The sequence below is a fragment of the Chelonia mydas genome, chromosome 5, assembly GCF_015237465.2.
Source record: "Chelonia mydas isolate rCheMyd1 chromosome 5, rCheMyd1.pri.v2, whole genome shotgun sequence".
Lineage (NCBI taxonomy): Eukaryota > Metazoa > Chordata > Testudines > Cheloniidae > Chelonia > Chelonia mydas.
The window spans coordinates 101,633,339-101,653,021 of NC_051245.2; the positions used below are offsets into that span (position 1 = coordinate 101,633,339).

Below are 19,683 nucleotides of genomic sequence, written 5' to 3' on the forward strand. Positions count from 1 at the left end.
TTGTTCACAGATTAAATTATTTATAAATTAGGAAATATCCTAAAGTAGTAACTGTTATGAAAACACACTGGGTTTATAGAAAAGAAATTCAACGTAGACGGCTTAGTGTTAGGTCGAAGTATTATGCCATACTGTACACATCTTTTATTGTTTTTATATTTAATTACAGGACTTTGTAAGATAAGGACAACCCAGTTGACTCAAGAAATAATTTAGGGAGGCATTCCACTAAAGGATAGATTACAAGGACTGTATTTATGTTAAGGTCACCACTGTCTGTACTTTTATAGGTGAATTGGGAAACTTTTTTACATTTCATAGACAAGAGTTCAAGGTTCTGTTTTTCTGTGGCCACCATGTCATCTGACCTTGATAAAAATGCTTGTCTGGTCTACACAAGAGTTTACACTGTTAATAATTAATAAATGGCTAGTTGCAGTTTTACTGAAAATTGAATAAGACATTTTCTACTGTGGACACACCTATGGGGAAAAAGAGGCATGGGAGAGAGGGAATCAACATCACCAATCATGCCTCTCCTGGGATTAAATTAGCTAAATATTTATACTCTGTGATTGGCTGTCACGGCTGTCACAAGTGCTTTACCAATTATTAGAGGGTGGGACAGAAAGAAATCCCTAAAACAAGAATAGAAAGGTAGATGAAAGACTGGGGCAGAACATCACTGATTGGCTCATGGTAGAACATACTTCCAGCTGGTGTGTGTATTTATTTGTTAAGGTAATATAAGCCTTAATATACAGGCTGTCACAATTTAGGGATTGTAAACAGTTAAAATATTTGTTTCAAAGGCTACATTTTAAGGGGCCTTTTGTTATGATTTACTGTAATTATTTCAAGGAGACTGGGACATAAACTTTTATTAATGGTTTAGGGGATGCTAAGGGTATTACAGTAGCTCTGTAAACATGATGTTAGTGGGTTCATAAATGAAACTGAAAGTTGGCTCTCTTTTTTGGCCCAATCCAATAAAATTAAATCTTGGGATACCATGTAAAGTCCAACACCCTCCCTATTCATTACATCACCCTGCTTCCTCTTATCAGGAGAGTTGAGACTGGCATTGTTGGGAGAGAAAAGTAGGTGTAGGACATCTCTAAAAGAAATGAAATCTGAGATGTAGGTTGGAACAGAATTGTGCAAGGCCTTGAAAATATGAAGTTTGAATATGATACAGAGAGCAAGGTAGAGCCAGTGGATAGATTCGAAGGGGGAACTGACATGGTCAAACAATGGGTGAGGAAGACAATTTGTTCAATAGCATTTTGTAGGAAATTAAGAGACAGAAAAATGTATATCAAAGAGTGTAGATTATTATTTATTTATTTATTTGTATTATTGTAGCACCTAGGAGCCGCAGTCATGGATCAGGTTTCAGAGTAACAGCCATGTTAGTCTGTATTCGCAAAAAGAAAAGGAGTACTTGTGGCACCTTAGAGACTAACCAATTTATTTGAGCATAAGCTTTTGTGAGCTACAGCTCACTTCATCGGATGCATACTGTGGAAAGTGTAGAAGATCTTTTATACACACAAAGCATGAAAAAATACCTCCCCCGACCCCACTCTCAAATGTGTTAGGCACTGTACATACAGAGAACAAAAAAGACAGTCCCTGTCTAAAAGATCTTACAATTTAAGAAAGGAAATTGTGTTGTCGTATACCCTGGGTCTGCAGGGTGTAAAGAAAGGGGTTCTTTGTTTGCATGATAGTGTTTGCAAAGACTTGCATGGTTCAACTGTTCTTAACAGTTGACAGTTTGATGAATCCTTTCTGTCTCCGTTTAGTTAGTGAATTGAGTTATTCTTATTGTGAAGAATTTTCATGTTGCTTTCCATGCAAAATTTGCTCATATTGGGGCTGAGCACTTTGCTGTATTGAGGGGCCAAATGCTGTGTGATCTCTGTTTTATTTTCAGCCACTGTTGCATACTAAGGTGGTGGAGATGCGTGCCACAACCTGCAACTTAGACCTTTGTCCTTTCTGACTGTAGAAAGCTAGCAGGGATGTATTTGGTTAATTTTTAGTTGCATTCCTTAGCATTTCCCTGCATGGGGAAAGGGAACGGTTTCAGTGTCTCTTAAAGACAGAACAAGGAGTAATGGTTTCAAGTTGTAGTGAAGGAGGTTTAGGTTGGATATTAGGAAAAACTTTTTCACTAGGAGGGTGGTGAAGCACTGGAATGCGTTACCTAGGGAGGTGGTGGAATCTCCTTCCTTTGAGGTTTTTAAGGTCAGGCTTGACAAAGCCCTGGCTGGGATGATTTAGTTGGGGATTGGTCCTGCTTTGAGCAGGGGGTTGGACTAGATGACCTCCTGAGGTCCCTTCCAACCCTGATATTCTATGATTCTGTGATAAAGAAGCTAGTGTGTGGCCCAGGCTCAAGAAATCTACTCTTGATGCCAACAGTGTGGCTATCAACCTGTGTCCCATCTCTAGTTTTTGGGGAAGGTCACTGAAAAGGTTATGGCAGGGCAACTGTAGCAGTTTGTTGATTCTACAGACTTCCTTGACTCCCAGTCAGTCTGGTTATAGGCCTGGATCTGGAGTAGAAATTGTACTAATTGCAGTTTGTTGATGATCTCGTAGTAGTGGTCTATACTGATTGTTCTAGATTAGTCAACAACCTTTAACTGCACTTAACCATGAGATTTTGTTGTTTTATTTGCAGACACAATCAGGGATGGATGCTCCAGCTCTTCAATGGTTCCGTTCCTATCTTTTTGAGAGAATACAAAGTGTATTTATGGGTAATTGTTTCTCTACTTTGAGGGTTCTCTCTTGCCGAATGAGTGCCACAAAGGCTATGTTGTCAGATCTCTTGTTCAATGTGTACCTGAGGAGACTGGCAGGTTTAGTGGGGAGACATGAACTGTAATACATTCAGTAAGCTGATGATGCTCAACTCTGTCTCCATTACACCTGACATGGCCAGAGAAGTAGAGTGAATGACAGAGGGAGTAGATGAACTTGGGGCTTGAATGAGAGCTAGCTGGCTGTGAGAGACAGACTTTCATGCCACACACCGCTCTTCTTCTGGTCTGAAAAAGGAACCCCGAGTGTCACAGCTAAATGCAAGGTGGAACAGATTGTTTACATAAGTATAATATCATCCTGGGACTGAAGTGGCTACAACTACACTGCATGCAGCTAGCTGGCAACAATTCAGTCCACACTAAGATATTGTTGGAGGGTTAGGAGAAGCAGCTGGAACAGTGGTGGTGAACCGCCACGGCAAACCGCAGCCACTGGGAGCTGTGGGCAGCCGTGCCTGTGGATGGTCAATGTAAACACTATCTCATGGCCTGCCAGCAGATTACCCTGATGGGCTGCAGGTTGCCCACCATTGAGCTGGAAGAACTGACAGAACTTATATCAGCACCCCTCTTTTAAGGGAGTGTAATTGCCATTTGTTAAGCAAGTGTGAAACTTGGGGGTCTTGTTAGATCCTGGGCTGCTCTTAAAAGCCTGAGTAGTGGTTTTAGACAAGAGTGCTGTTTCCATCTCTGTCTGGTAACACAGAAGCAACATTTTCTCACCAACACGGAGACATTGCCACAGTTATTCGTGTCTTTGTCATTTCAAGATTAGAATCCTGTAATAAACTCTACATAGGGCTACACCTTCAGACTATTCAGAGGCTGAAGCTCATGCAGAATGTTGCAGCCTGCATATTGGCAGAGTTGTGCAATGGGAGCACATTAAACCAGTGATCTGTGATCTGCATTGACTCCTAAAAAGCTTCCAGGTGGGATTCAGAAGTTTGCTTTCAACCTAGAAAGTCCTAAATGGTTTGGGACCTGGTTACATGAGAGAAGACCTTTCTTCCTGTGATATACCATTTAACATTTGAAATCAGCAGAGACATTTGAGCAGGACGTTGGGCATACCTGGAAGGATGAGAAATACTTGGAAGGATGTGGCAGATGAAGGATGGGAGCAATGTTCCCTCTAATTTTTGACAGGCTGTGTGTGGGGAAAAAATGTCTTCTGTGCAAATTTTTGTGCGCGTGGTCTTTCGCCGTGAATGCAGGGTTTAGGATCTGTGTGTGCGTGCACACGTGCACAGCTTAGAGGGAACAATGGATGGGAATGAGTTCCAAAGCAGAGGCTAATACTGATTTCTCATCCTTTCAGGCTTGCTGCAAAGCTGGCCTTTTTGCTCTCTTTTTCTCAAGCTATTGAGGAGGGCGGATGCTGATGGAAGGGGTTCGTTATATTTCTGTATTATGTGTGTTTTAACCTATGGAATTGGTGCACATGTCACAGAATATATCCATAACTCTATTTTGTAAATGTGAAGAAATAATAAAATACCCCAGTACAACTGTATGTATACTGTAAGTGGCTATGTATACTGTAAGTGGGTCATTCTGAGTATCTTTCCTTTACTGCTCTACTTGTATGTTTTTGAGTGCGCAACCTTTTAGTCCCTCCCTTCATTTTTATTTGAGCTGTTTCAACCAAAGTCATACTTTAAAAAAAAAAATGGTGGAGGGAGGTACAACAAATTTCTCAGATTGTAAGCTCTTTGGGGGCAGAGACTGTCTTGTTGTTCTGTTTGTACAGTGCCTATCATAATGGGCCCTTGTCCATTTCTGGGGCTCCTATAATGATTAATAATAAATTATCGTCCAGATTAATAATGGAATTAATCAACATACTAGAAGTAAAAATGCAGCACCAAAACAGCACAGACCATAATAATACATGCAAAGAGAAATTGCTCTTTAAAAAGAGTCGTCGTCTTTGTATGGCTGATGTAAATGTAGAGCAACATCTACAATTTTATATTTAGATGGTTAAGCCAGATAATTGCGTCTGGAGCAGCAGAGTATATTGCTGTGATATCTCATTCATATTTGTGAATCAGGCGTTAAGTTGTTATATGTTCCATGGTCTGCTCTGGGTGATCACCGTCGCACGCTGGAGAGTCTTTAATTTTCCATTTGTGCAGCACGTATCCACATCTTCCGTGGTTTGTGTGGATACAGTTTAGGGTTACCCATGAACTTTGTGGAAGATCGAAGTCATGAACCCTCTGTGTCAGGTCTTTCACGAGGTGTTTATTTGTGATTTCTTGTGGACTCCATTCAACTTTCCAAGTTTCATCAGGGTTGAAGTTGCATTGTTGAAGGTTAAATGCATGGGTCCAAAAGAGCTTACTTGACTTCAGGTGGTGGTGAGGGATGTTGTTAAGGTCCTGGGGGATGGAAAGACGTTCATTCTCCACAATCCTCTGAAATCCCCGAAGGGTTGTGGCATCATGGCAAATGGATGGGGGAGCAATGTGTGACAGCATGGGCAGCCAGGGTGTTGGGGTCAACTTGAGGGTTCCAGTGATGCACCGCATTGTAGTGTTCAGTTGGAATCAACAAGTCGAATGTGGCTACTTCTGGTCCATACTGTTACACTGTTCTTGGCTATGGAGTACACAAGGGCCATCGCTGATGTCTGTAACTTTGCAGGTGCTTCCCAGCTTGTGTTTGCCGGTTTTTGGACCAGGCTGACCCTTGTCTTCATCTTGGCAGCTACCTTCTTCAGATGGTTATGGAAGGTTAGCCTGCTATCCAGCTTCATTCCAAGATAGGTCAGAGTGGGATCATGTTGCACAGTGGCCACAGAAGGTCACTTTTAGGACGTGCTTAGCATTCCTGTTATCAAGATGGAATGCAGTGACTGTTGTTTTGTGAGGATTTTGCTTGAGCCTCCATTTCTGGAACTATTCCTCCCTGGTGTTTAGGTCCCTGTTCAAGGTGGACTCAATGTCACTGAAGGTGGATGCTTATTTTGCCAGGCAAGGTCATCCGCCTGTGCAAATTTGCATGACTTTGTTGGAGGCACGTTGCTTGCTTGTGCAAACATTAAAGCATTGGCTCAAGTACTGAACCTTGCGGCAGTTCATAGTTGAGGAACCAAGGCGAACTGACTTCGTTGCCCAAGTGGACACGTAGCTGCCTGTCGCTCAGCATCGTCCATAGCAGGCGTAGTGTTTTGCGGCAGGGGATGATCTTTGCGAGCTTCAGCATCAAGCCTTAAATCCAGACTCTATCATAGGCTGATGACAGGTCTACAAAGGTTGTGTTGGTCTTAAATTTCCTCTGGAATCTGGCCTCAATGTTAAAAAAAGACTACAGGAAACTGTTAGTTGTTCTGTAGAGAGGAGAAGCAAAGAATGGTATCATACCGCTAATGATAATTACCCTTTAAAAAAACCAAAATGAATGGAAGTTAGTTTTACATGGGACCCATTTTTACTCTTATCATGGAAAGTTACAGAAGAGCTCCTGAGCCTACTTTAAATCTGGAGCTAGACCTTTCACTTGAGCTACTGAAAGCTACAATATTCTTTGCTCCTTGAGAAAGAAGAGAGTCAGTTTTTCCAGGACTCTGTGAGTTTTCAAACCTTTGCTAGAGTTGGCATCTAGCTTTCCCCTTCCATCTCCACACTGAGTTGAAAGCTGATTCAAATGCTATTAACAGAGCCATATGAACACGGGACAGTCGTTAACAGTAACAAACAGGGTTTCTACACACTAGCGCTTACTTTGATATAACATAAGTTGCTCAGGGGTGTGGAAAAGCCACCTCCCTGGGCAACGTAAGTTACACCGACCTAAGCACTGATGTGGACAGTGCTGTATTGGTGGGAGAAGTTCTCCCGCTGAGATAGTGAATGCCACTCGGGGAGGTGGAGTAATTATGCTGACGAGAGAGCGCTCTCCTGTCAGCATAGAGCGTCTGCACGAGCAGTGCTACAGCAGTGCACCTACATCGGTACAGCTGAGCCACCGTAGCGATTCTAGAGTAGCCTAACCCGGTCACCCAACACGTTAGGAAAAAGGGAACTAATGATCTTTCATTTGAACTGTTACCTGTAGTTCAGGCAGCACTTCTCAGAGGAAATAAAAGGTAAGTCTAATGTGCTGCAACAAGGGCCATAGATAATTAGTCACTATAGGTATGAAACTTGTAAAAAAAAAAAATAAATAAATAAAAAATTTGCTTCTTTGTTACCTTTTCTCCCTGGTTATCTTATTCTGTATTTCATCTTTTAAATAAAAAATAATCTGTTACTGCACATCTTTGTCCCTTAGGTCAGACTGCCTGATGTGTTTTCTGAAAAAAACAGCCATTACATTTGACAAATATGCTCCTAAAATATATGTAGAAATTAGAAATATTTTCATATAAATTTTTATTGGAATTAAAGAACAGTTTTATAATCTAGGTTAGCTCCAGAAAGATGTTAAATAAAAATATTAACTCTCAGTTTTCCCCAAATGCCCAGAATAATTATTGATTGTATTCTTTCCACATGCTAAGGATGACAACTAAATGGATTCTAACTGCCTTTCTACAATCCAGTGGCTGTCTACTAAACATTACATATGAATGAGCCTGGGTACTATTAATTTAATGCTGGATATTAAATATAAAATAGCCAGTTGAATTTTGAGAGGTATTCTTATTAAGCGTTGAGATGTTGGAGCTGAGCGACACTTTTAGAGCTCCGGTTTTCTTTGCTGTCAATGTTGCAATTGTGAGAATTAAACACAGTTACATTGTTGTCAATGAGACTTGACTCCATATTATACTGAGCGAATGTTTTGCTTTGAAATGTTTGGAATACCAAAACAGTATTTTCCATTTTATAAAGTAACATCTTGCAACATTACAGTTGCAGAAATAAAACTGATTTTCTTATATAGTCAAAGAGGATTAAAAAAGAATTTAAAACTGGCAAAAATATTTTTAGATCATCATTTGCTAATAACCAGCTAAAATGTTTTTGTCCAAACTCTATCAACATGTCCTCCCTGGCTGAGAACTTTCATGCTATGCATGAAGTTAACTTGAGTAAATGCAAATAGATCATGTATAGGCTGAAGGAGTTGTGTATTTTGTGTATTCCGTACTCATTTGGTTTTCTATGTTCATATGGAAATTTGGCCTTGTTTTTGGAAGAAAACTGGCAGTGTGTTGATTGGTAGTGGTGAGGAAAGTGCTAGAAAGCTATAGATACAGTAAATTAGTATCAGATAAATTGGTGACTCAGAATGGTATGAGGAATTAAGATAGGGCTATAAAAAGAGTAGACCTTAATGCTTTGTTGGTTATTTGTAAGAAAGCAACATTATGGAAGCACAATGGAATCTCCATGATTAAGGTTGTTTTCAGTTTTCCACTTAAAGCAGATATTCAGTGCCTTTGTTCCTTAGAAAGAACACAGTGCATCTTCCCTAAATTTACAACACATAATCTGTGAGCAAAGATTGAATTTTCTAGGGATTTTCAAGTAAATCTGTTAATTAATTTGAGTAAAAAATAATTACATTTGGTCTTTTAAGTTTATTTTGAGTCTCATAATGTTTATATTCTGCATACAATTACTAATTTGAAAGGGGCATTTTTTTGTAGCATCTAAGGGAAAAGCTATTTCTTAAGTTTACAGCTAGGTTAATTTTTGCAATATTGACAATACTCCTTATAACTCACTGTTTCTTCATCACATATATTTTTATGTCACATTTATACGCCAGAATCTGGGCTTTTGTTTAAAATAATTTTATTTGTAGCCTTTGTGGTTTTGAAGAAAATCTTGAAAACCTGAACTGAGAGTTTTATTTGCTGGCTGGCCCTGTAATTTATTTTTTAAATTTTTTTATTTTCTGGCTGGCATAAACTCATTTAATAAAAACCAGGATCTTTGTGAATGTGCACCTCCAGCTTAGCGGCCCATGCTGTTCTTCATTAAAGTAGCCATTGTGGTCAGAGATCCTTCCTAAAACTAAGAAGCTCAGAAGTTTATACACAGAATCACTACTTTGTGTATCAGTTAAGGTTGCTGCACATGTCACACACAACCTCCAAAGCAAGGGAATGAAAATGAAGACACTTAATGATTCATACCCTCTCCTCCTCTACTCAGAGATGCTGCCTCGCTGACTGCATGACCACCAGACATCACAGACAATGTATCACAACCTCAGTTCTGCACAGAAGGGATGCTGGCATTTCAGCACTCCTTTCCCCAAACTTGAGTGAGATTTCCCAGAATTGTGCAGATCTTCAGACCAAAAATCTGGTCTTGCTTAACTGTGAGCATGTGTTTAAGTCCTGTTATTGTCAGGGAGCCTTAAACGCATGTTTAAGTGCTGTTCTAAATAGGGATGCGTTCTTGAGTTGGGGCCTAAATTATTTTGCTTGAATGTCCTGGTGTTCTGTATCTCTATATATCTAGTAATTTCTACCTTACTGGTACTCCTGATTGCTGTTATAATAAAATGTGATTTCCTTCTCTTAACTTTTAGGGAACAGCTCTGATTTCAGTTATTTTACATCACACACAGTGATGCATATCTTAGCATCTGAGATTAGAATTGCTCTTAATGGATAAATATAAAATACAGCAAAAACACCACGTAGGACTTTAAATACAGAATTCCTATAGGTTATAATGATGGTAAAATGATTGAAATTCCATGCAGTTCTTCAGAAGATTTCCCCTTAAGTATTTTATTGTCCAATATTTTATTATAATTAAAAATGTTTCTCAAGTGACTTAGTGATTTTATTTTTTTCCTCCTTTACAGAGCAATGTTAAACTTTCAGAGGTAAATAAAATAATGTATGTTTTAAGATACTGTTTGTTAAACACTTTCATATTGCATGATTTTACTTTGGAACCGAATAAAATGTGCATCCATATCTTTTTGAACAGGGTCCTACCTTGTAGGTATATACCTACAAAAGAGTTTTATTCTCTTTGGCTATTATTTTTAATGTAGCTGCACTTATAGTTCCTGTCAGGATCGGGATCCCAACGAATGAGATGCTGTACAAACCTCTAGGACAATGTTTTCTCTGCTCTGAAGATCTTGCAATCTTAGGGCCTGATCCAAAGCCCATTCTATTCAATAGGAGTCTTTCAGTTGACTTCAGCAGGCCCCCTAAGTGCTTATAATATTGTACTTGTGTATTAATATATTGCAGCATTAGATCAGGTTTATACCACTTAATTAGTAATGTTAAGTGTATGTATTGTACCGTTGAAATTTCTTGATAATTGATTGTGTTCTTTTTCATTCCTCTCTTCAATTAAAATACCTTTTGGAATCATTTCAGCAGATTGTGTTTTCATTTGGTAGTCATATTATTTCTAGTATTTATTAATGTATTTTATGTCTTTGTTTCAGGATATTGATGAATGGAATATTGCCCATCTCAATACAATATTGGACGTTGTGGGTGAAGACTGTGGAATTTCTATTGAGGGTGTAAATACCCCCTATCTCTATTTTGGCATGTGGAAAACAACATTCGCATGGCACACTGAAGATATGGATCTCTACAGTATTAATTATCTCCACTTTGGAGAGCCGAAGTCATGGCAAGTTTAATTTTTTTTAATGAAAGCTCATTTTGAAAGATGTTTCTTTTTTGTTTCAGCTGACTAAAGCAAACAGATGAGGTAGAATTACTTTGTGGTGAGGAGCTCCATTTAAACAAGATAAGAGCAATCTGGTGGGCAGCTCAGAAAGTAATGAAATTTGGGTCTTGTGATTGAAGGAGAATGGCCTTAATAATATAAACTTCTCCTTTTAAAGGAAATGGCTAAAAAGAAAAAGAATCTGAGACTCAAAAGAAAAAACAGTAGTTAAATAACAGGCATTACTTGAATCAGGAAACCCAGGATACTATTTGAGAGAACTCTTATTAGGGCCTCATTGAAATCATTGGGACAGATTTGGTGTCTTAAGTCCACGTCAGCAAAGTACTTAAGCATGTAGTTCATTTAAATGTATAACCAGACCTCTGAAGTCAATGAGATTGCTTAAGTGCTTAACATTAAGCATGTGCTTAAGTGTTTTATTGAATTGGGTCTGTATTATCCACTGCTACACAGCAAACTCCACGTAAGTGGAGATTGAATGATCAAGGTACATCTTAACTGTGATGCCCACAGCCAGAGAGGTTCTCTCTCCTGGACTGTTAACTGGATAGCCTTTTGGTAGTGTGAGGAGACAACTAGGGGTGGGGGTGTGTGTGTGTGTGTGTGTGTGGAGAGAGAGACTTTACATTTTTCATTCTGATGGAGATAATTCATATTATGGTATGTTGGTTGCTTTATCATATGCTAAAGCTGTACATAGTGCATGTCATCCCTATGTAGGTGCCGATTTATTTCTGGTCATCCAGTTATGATGATGGGAATGTTTGCAGGTGATGTTCACTAATGGTGTTATTCAAATTATGTCCATGCATTCAGTCACTTCTGGATTAGGAGAAAGAACTCTGACATTTTAAATATGTAAGCTGGCAAACTGATCAACATACTAAAGATATTGCAAAAGCACAGTAGGAAAAGCAATGTTTTCTAGATTCTAGTTCTAGTCTAAATGCTTTGCATTTAAATACAAGACAGTGGAGCTCTTGTTACTGAGAACGTAAAGAGGACCAAGACCATAACTTCAAATCATCTGCGTAGAATATATCTGAGTTTTGCATCATTGAACAGTACATTTTGTTTGAAATGATTGGTTTAATAAATTCAAGTATATTATGACTTCATTGTAGAAAAGAAAGATGGACTTTTCAGATACAACATTGATGGATGGATATATGAAAAACTACCTAAATAGGCAACTCTCCTTTAAACACAAAGTTTTTATGTTCGATCCCAAGAAATATGAAAGTAATTCAGAAAGCAGTTTTGAAAAACACTTAATATTGTAAAATTCCAACCAGCAAAGACACTTACTTAATCCTAATAGAACATGGACATGTTCTGGCAAGAGTTTAGTAAAGTTCTGATTAGTGCGTTTTAAAGTATTTTAAAGCAAGTTTTAAGATTTGTGCTGAATGCCCCTCTAGTCTACAAATAGGTTTTGAGTCTTCCAAATAACTAAATAAAATTTTAAAAGAAATGGGAGCTGGGCACTCAACTCCCATTGATTTTTTTCAATGAGAGATGAATACGTAACTGCCCTTTGTGACTTTGAAAATCTCCCCTCCAAAACACATTGTGTATTGCTATTATATAGTAAATGGAGACTCTTTATAAATAATAGAAAAATATTTAGTTTCTTTATCATTCTTTGAGCATAAGTACTTAATAGAGCTACATTAATTTTATAAATTTAATGTATTTACATTACATTTAAGTACAGTTGAGTTCAGTAAATATTAAAAGCTAAAGGCATTTTGACAGTCATAATTAGATGATGCTCAGCTGCATCAAAAGTACTACAAAATGAACTGTAATGACAGTTGACTCACTTGGTTGCCGAGCAACTGAAGGCACAGATCATGACACTGACAAAAGCCTGTGTTAGTGTAATGGTTTAGAATGGAAGCCATGAAATGGAGGAAGCAGATGGGCCTAGAATGAAGGGGTCACAGTTTAGAGGGCCACTGCACCTGTATTCCCCCCCTGAGGTCCTTCAAGGGTATTCACTCAAAGGTTACTGGTTCCTAGCCATCTTCTCTCTTGGGCTAACACTCATCTCTCTCTCTCCATCCTGACTGGAGGTTTTGAAGGCTGCTCAAAGTTTTGAACATAATTTTAAGGGTTCTGTTAAATCTCTCAAGAGCTGTTAAGTCTGGGGGTGGTAAGAATCTGACCGAAATTGTTGAACTCCACATTTCTCTCATAGTCCTTCATGTAGATCTGACATAAAGTTTGCCCCCTGATCAGTCAGAATCTCACAGGGAAACACCGTCTGGCTGAATAATGCTGGCAAAGCCACTTTGTCTATCTCCATAAAGGAGAGAACTACTAGTTCTGGGTATTGGGTGGCACAATCTGTTATCATCAGAATATATTTTATCCTGTCCAGGTAATTTTGCTAAGGAGCCCTTCTCCAGCCCACCACTTAATTCAGAGATCACTAGCAAATGCTACTTTGGTGAATCTAAGATTGAAAAATAATTTACTAAGATGAAGTATCTTGGCTTTTAATTGTGATGAGAGCCTTCTATCTCTTCCAAGGGCCAAGACTGACAGATGACGGAACTAGCATGCCTCAAATATGCTGACCACAATGGCAGCAATTGGGGAACGTGGAGCTAATTTCTGAAAGTATCCTGTGGATAAATAGTGCACCCCATTCATTATACAGTTCAATTCTCAATATTTATGCGAATAAGAGTGTCTGTGTAAATTGTATATCTTGATTCCACAACTGCAATTGCCATACCCACATGGAGCCCAGTGGAGCTCTGTGCAGGAAAGGTGTGCCCCGCATCTAGTCAGGTGCCAGATCAGTGCCATAAGGAATGTGTGTGAGTGTTTAAATGTGTAATATTTCTTTTTGGAGTTATTTTTTTGCTTTAGGATCTGTAATGCCTGAAAATTATTGTCTAACGCAGAAAATAATTTGAAGGGGAACGGGGAAAGAATGGAAAATTAAAGAAAACATGGGAAACAGTACAGGAGCTGGGGGAAGGAGAAAAAGATACAGTGAGAGGACAGTTACTAGATTTGAGGGTACGATTTATTATTATAATTGATTTTTTTTGCTAGTAGTTATCATTTTTATTACCATAAGTTTTCCTTTGCATTCTTTTCTGAAAAAATGTGGAATTCTATAAAATAGTTATTTTACTATAAATTTATATTCATGACAATTATTTCAATGGTGCTTTGTTATATTCTTTGATTTCCTTATAGAACATTCTTAGTTACCTAGCAAAGTTGTTTGAATGATTAATGGTTTACTTAGCCGGTATATTTAAGGGAGTGGCTTGGTGACTTGGAGTTCACAACAGTTTGTGTTGGATACTTGTTCACATTACAAAAGGCCTTTTCTGCTGGCTGTTGTAAGGTGTTTTTCTCTCTCTCTTCCCCCCCGAGTCTGGTTAATATTTTTAGGTCACAGGATAAAGCTGATGCACAGGATGGTATGCTGGGAGAATTTGTGTCTTGACTAATAAATTGAGAAATTTTGCTCATGGCCTAAGTATTAAACTGCACTTGGAGCTAAACCCAAGTTTTGGAAAACATTCCTAGAGAGCAGACACTAGCATCTGTATAATACGATTCTAAGAATAAAAGGAGTACTTGTGGCACCTTAGAGACTAACCAGCTGTGCACATTGTAAGATGAGCTATTGCCAGCAGGAGAGTGAGTTTGTGTGTGTGGTTTTTGGAGGGGGGTGTGTGTGGGGGGGGTGAGAAAACCTGGATTAGTGCTGGAAATGACCCACCTTGGTTATCATGCGCATTATAAAGAGAGGTTTCAAAGAGGGATGGGCTATTACCAGCAGAAGAGTGAGTTTGTGTGTGTGTGGGGGGGGGGGGGGAAGGGTGAGAAAACCTGGATTTGTGCTGGAAATGGCCCTACTTGATGATCACTTTAGATAAGCTGTTACCAGCAGGAGAGTGGGGTGGGAGGAAGTTTTGTTTCATGGTCTCTGTGTGTATATAATGTCTTCTGCAGTTTCCACGATATGCTATGCATCCGATGAAGTGAGCTGTAGCTCACGAAAGCTCATGCTCAAATAAACTGGTTAGTCTCTAAGGTGCCACAAGTACTCCTTTTCTTTTTACGAATACAGACTAATACGGCTGATTCTAAGAATGTCACTCTGTGTGTCACTCTGAAGCCTAAACCATCTCTTGAGTTAGTATGATGTGGTGGAAACAGCTACATGTATGGTTGAGAATTCTTTTTGTTCAGAATATCACCAAGTTCAATCACTGGGCTTCATGGTCTGTTCCAGTCCAGTTTTTAAGTTTCAGAACATTTTGACTTCACAAATTATCCTTGTATGGTGTACAGCTGCAGTAATGCATGTATCTGTATTGTGCCGTGAGTCCTAGGCCATTGTGATATCAGAGGTAACTCAAGCAATCACTCATACTCTACTGCTACTTTGCATGCAACAGTTTAATTGGTTGTATGAGGGATACTGCACAGAGGGTGGACTACTTGGCCCAGCTGCCACACTTGTGCACCTAATTGCCACCTGCACAAATCAACACGCAAAAACATAACCAGCATACAGAACCGCAAACATACATAGCCCCTAACTGCAGCACTGCCCCATTTGCCGCCTGCACAAATCCATACAACTCTCCCAGCACAACACAACCAGCATGCACAATAATCCCAAACACAAACAGCCCCCTCACTGCAGCATACTCTCCTCGTTTGCTACCTGCACAAATCTCCCAACACAACTCTGCCCCAAACAGATCAACAGTACCACCCACACAACTGCACAATCAACACACACTAAACCCAAACATCACTCTGAAGCCTAGAATGTCTGCTGAATCAGTGTGAAGCAATGGAAACAGCTACCTGCATGGTTTAGAGCTCTTTTTGTTCATAGAATCACCAGGTTCAATCATCACTGGTATTCATTGTCTGTCACTGTCCAGTTTTTAAATTCTCTGCCATTTTTGGCTTTTTTACACACATGACTTTGAGTTATGCCTGTGTGACAGCATGGGCTTCCAGTTACTAGACTAGTATAATAATAAAGGCAGAATACTGAACAGCATATGTAGATTGGAGCCATGTAGAAGATGCATATGATGCTCCAAGGTATAATATATGTCCATAAATCCAAAAAATTTGAATAGGACCTTTAAATTTTGGAAAACATTCTAGGCACATTAGGTATCTGAAATCAGTTTATTATTGCTGCTGTTATCTGACTCATGTAAAATAGTGGTGAAGGTAGATACTTCTCAGATCTGGAAGGATTAAAATGATATAAATGTCGCTGAAGAATATTAGTGAAGGATACATGAAAGTGTTGATTAAACAGGAGCAAAGCAATTATTTTCATGGCAGTCTGGATATTTTGAATTCTGTTGTAGCAAGACTAGTTTAATTTTTATTTGTTAGAGAAAAGCCTGTGTGTAAGGTGTATTTAAGATTGTTGTTTAGACAGGACTATTTTTGGAATTGTACTCATTTTGTCTGTGTTTGTGTTTTACGATTGGGATTTGGAATTTTTGTCATATATATGGAGTCAAATCCTTTATTTTCTGTTAAAAGGAACACGGCATAAACTAACATGACAATGTACATAGATAAATACAGAATGAATGGGTCCTCAATTTGTAGCAAGGCATTTTCAGTGGAAGTCCTACTGGTCTTCACACTGTGACTCCTGTGAATGAACTGGGAATGGCAGGATAATACATTACTATATGATTTGTTCTATATATCACAAAACACTCTGGAGAGAGGGTCAGTCATAAGATAAAGAGAAGGGTAAGCTTCAGAAAGGGAAAGTGACTCCATAACTTTGAGAGAGCAGGGAAAATAGACCAGAGAGCTGAATGGAGGGAACATAGGAAGCCAGGATTGGAGGAGCAGGTGAATGAGTCTTAGCTCAGAAGTAAATGCATGGGAGGTCAGAGGAGTAGAATGAAGCAAGTCCACGAGGAAGTTTGAAAGAAAGAATTTGAATTGGATTCTTAGATGACTAAAAGCCAATGAAGATGACCAAGAACTCAGAGATATTGGGCAGCCCTTCTTTCTTGAGCAAGAGAGTATTCTGATTGCAAGTATTCTGATCCTCTGAAGATAGCATGAGATTCTGCCATGCACACAAAAGGAGAGTGGAGAGGGACTGGGTTGTGGCTGGAGCCACACCCTTTCCTGCTGCCCCTCTTCTCACACAGCTAGAATCTGCATCTCCTAATAGGAATTGTGCTCCCCGGTGATTGCTGGTGTCCCCAACAATTGCTGGCCAGCCCCTGTTAGGGTGATAAGGTGAGGGAAGCTCCTCTGCCCTTGTGGATTAGGGAAGGCTTCAGATTTAAGGTATGAATATCTATTTCAGGGGAAGCATTGTTCAGATCATCGTTCTGGAATTGGTGATTCTTACAAAGAAGAAGTAGGAGAGAGAAGGGCATCATCTTGAATGAGCTAAGATTTCTGGCCTAGGGAGCAAAGTTGTCTGAGTTAAGGAGAAAGATGGTGGAGTTAGGCATAGGGGAGCAGATGTGGGCATGTCTCAGAAAGAGAGTAAAAGTCCCTGCAGGACATTTCAGTCCTTCAGGAATAGGATGCTTTGGTGTAACCGGCAGTTGACAGAGTCAAGGCAAGAAAGTGGGGAATCATCATCATCATCAAACCTCTCTTATGTAGTGCTTTTCGTCAGTAGATCTCAAAGGACTTCACAAAGGAGTTAAGTAACGTTATTCCCATTTTACACATGGGGAAACGGAGAGACAGAAAGGTGACATGGGGGTAGGAGCTGGGAGTCATCCATACAGAATTGATATACACAACTGATAGCAATGACATGTCAAATAGAGCAAAGACAGATGTAGCATCTGTTCATTAGTCAACTTTTATAGCTAGCAAAAAAATGTACGTGGGAGCCAATAGAGCGAAGAAGGATAGAGCCTTGAGACACTCTTTAGCATGTAGAGTGGAAGTAACATGTACATCTTTCATCAATGAAGGAAATGGTTGAATTCAAATTAGAGAAGGAGATTATTAGACATACTGGTTTCTCGTTAGAATTTTTAGGAAGATGTGTGATAAGTAACACCAAAAGTCGCAACCATCAAGTGGGAAGGGAACCATCATAAGCAAAAGTGTTGGTTTACTAATTTATCTGGAGAAGGGCAGTCTTACTATGAAAGGTTCAGTGCCCAGTTTGAAGTCAATCAGACATGTTGTGCTGGAGAAGGTGGCTGGAATGGTGAAAGAGGGTCACCTTCTCCCAAACTTTGCTGAGGAATTGAGTTTGGAAACTGGATATCTTTTGATGAGCAAGGAATGATCCAATGAAGTATTTTTGTTTAAAGAGCTAATAGCAGTTTTGAGAAAGACCTGAAAAGTTACAGAAAGTGTAGTGCTTTTTAAGTACGGTGATTATAAGGAATCAGAAGACAAAACTTGAGGTTGGAAGGGAGTCCAATAACGAGGTAGGCTTTTGCTCATGGATCAGATTTTATTGAGGACAGTATTGGGATGGATGGGAAAAGATACATGAAATGAAAGGATGTCTCTTTGTAGGTGACTCAAGAGACAATGAGGTGCCTGGGCTCAAAGAAGTACGATGGGTGATATTGATTTTCTAAAGGAATAGCATAGCAAACTGTTCATATTGCTCAGTGGACAGAGAGAGCTTGGGAGTGGGTATTGGGCCAGTGATCTAGAATTAGACTGAATCAACTGCTTTGATAAAATGTGGAGGATGATGAACTAAGCTAATCATCAACCAATGACTTTAAAGTTAGTTTAACAATTTTTTACTGGCTTAAAGCTTTGGAATTTTTTAATGCTAATCATACCCAGGAAATCCTCAGCTGTTTTATTCCCCCAACCCTCCATCATCACATAAACTAGTATTACAGTGCAGTAGCTTGGTAAAATGTCACATTGAATTAGCTTGAATCTAATGGCATTTTCCACTATCTGTGGAAATACCTGCTTTAGTAACCATGGAACCATACTGTTTATATCCAGTTTCTTGTTACAAAGATAAGAATAATTGGGTGAATACAAAAGGCTGTTTCACATCAGCCTGATGCCCATATTGTCATTTAGTTGTTACATTTTTTTATGTAGTAAAGCACATTTTGAAAATTTGATCATTCTTTGTTTTATCTGTTTGTTTGCATTATTACTATGAATAGTTCTATTTTTAAAAACTGTGTTACGCTTAAACCTGATATACAGCTTCTCTGTAGTTTTTATTTAAAACAATTACAATTATCTGGGCACTCTGCACAGATCAACAGTTTTCCATCCATATGTATAGTCACCAGATGGTGGTATGCAATATGTTGACATTTGTTTTAATACTAAATCAATACAAATTTAATTTCCAATTTAGTGACCGCCTATACTTGTATAACTTGCAGTGCTAGATAAAGTACTTATCACACATCACAGAAATTGACATGAGTGACATCCCTCCATTTTGTTAATTGGTTGGGTATAATTTGTAAAATGGAAGTAATGAAGAACACTGTCCAATAAATGAAAATTCACTATAAAGATATTTAATGTTAAGACTATTTTAACATTTTTAATTGCATAAAAACTATCCATGCAAGGCATTCTGTTTTCTCATTTGCTACATAGGGACTTACCAAAGTGTCCTGGATTCCTACAAAATGTTTAACCTGCATTTGTAGGTTTATTATTACCAGTACATAAGATTGCCCAACTATTATTATTAGGATCTGGGTTAAAACTTGTAATACAAAAGTACTTCACTGATGTCCCTCTACTCTGGCTCAGAGTGACTTAAAGGGGTAGTGCAGTCTATGTTGCCCGTTCAGCTTATGGCTTTTTTTGGTGAGAGCGCCAAACAAACTGCTGGCTAAAGTTGTTTAATATAATCTCTTATACCGACTCTTTTTGGGTTCTGCTAACTCACAAGTGAAGTTAAGTTCGTCATTTTGTTTTTGTTAGGAGCTGCATAATCTTCGGAATTTGCTGTTTTTTAAAAACTTTTTCCTCAAAATACATTGCTAAAATAGCAGTCTCCTCTTAGTTTAGTATAGAATTAAGTATTGGGGCCTGAGTCGTTTACGTAAGACTTTCTTCTTCTAATCATGGATAACTTCAGCAAGTTCATTTATTGTAGTTTATATAATACCTTTCAGCCTTTGCGATATAGTTTTATAAAGGTTCTTTCATGCTAGTGCCCATATAATGAATTTGAGTGGGTG

The 19,683-nt window shown here is 38.8% G+C and overlaps 1 protein-coding gene across 27 annotated transcripts in view; it reads left to right on the forward strand.

The window, feature by feature from the left end:
* Nucleotides 1-19,683, forward strand: part of KDM4C (lysine demethylase 4C) — a 446,017-nt gene that overhangs the window by 62,683 nt on the left and 363,651 nt on the right. For 15 of the 27 annotated variants that reach the window (XR_006291311.1, XR_006291312.1, XM_037901922.2 and 12 more), the window contains 2 exons: nucleotides 9,618-9,638; nucleotides 10,221-10,414. Coding sequence is in view for 25 of the 27 variants with exons in the window: in XM_037901922.2 (XP_037757850.1) it covers nucleotides 9,618-9,638; nucleotides 10,221-10,414 (215 nt within the window). In the remaining 2 variants the exon portion in view is untranslated. Of the gene's footprint in view, nucleotides 1-2,692; nucleotides 9,570-9,617; nucleotides 9,639-10,220; nucleotides 10,415-19,683 lie in introns of those variants that run through there. The other 12 variants (XM_043547717.1, XM_037901932.2, XM_043547714.1 and 9 more) reach the window with 2 other exon arrangements.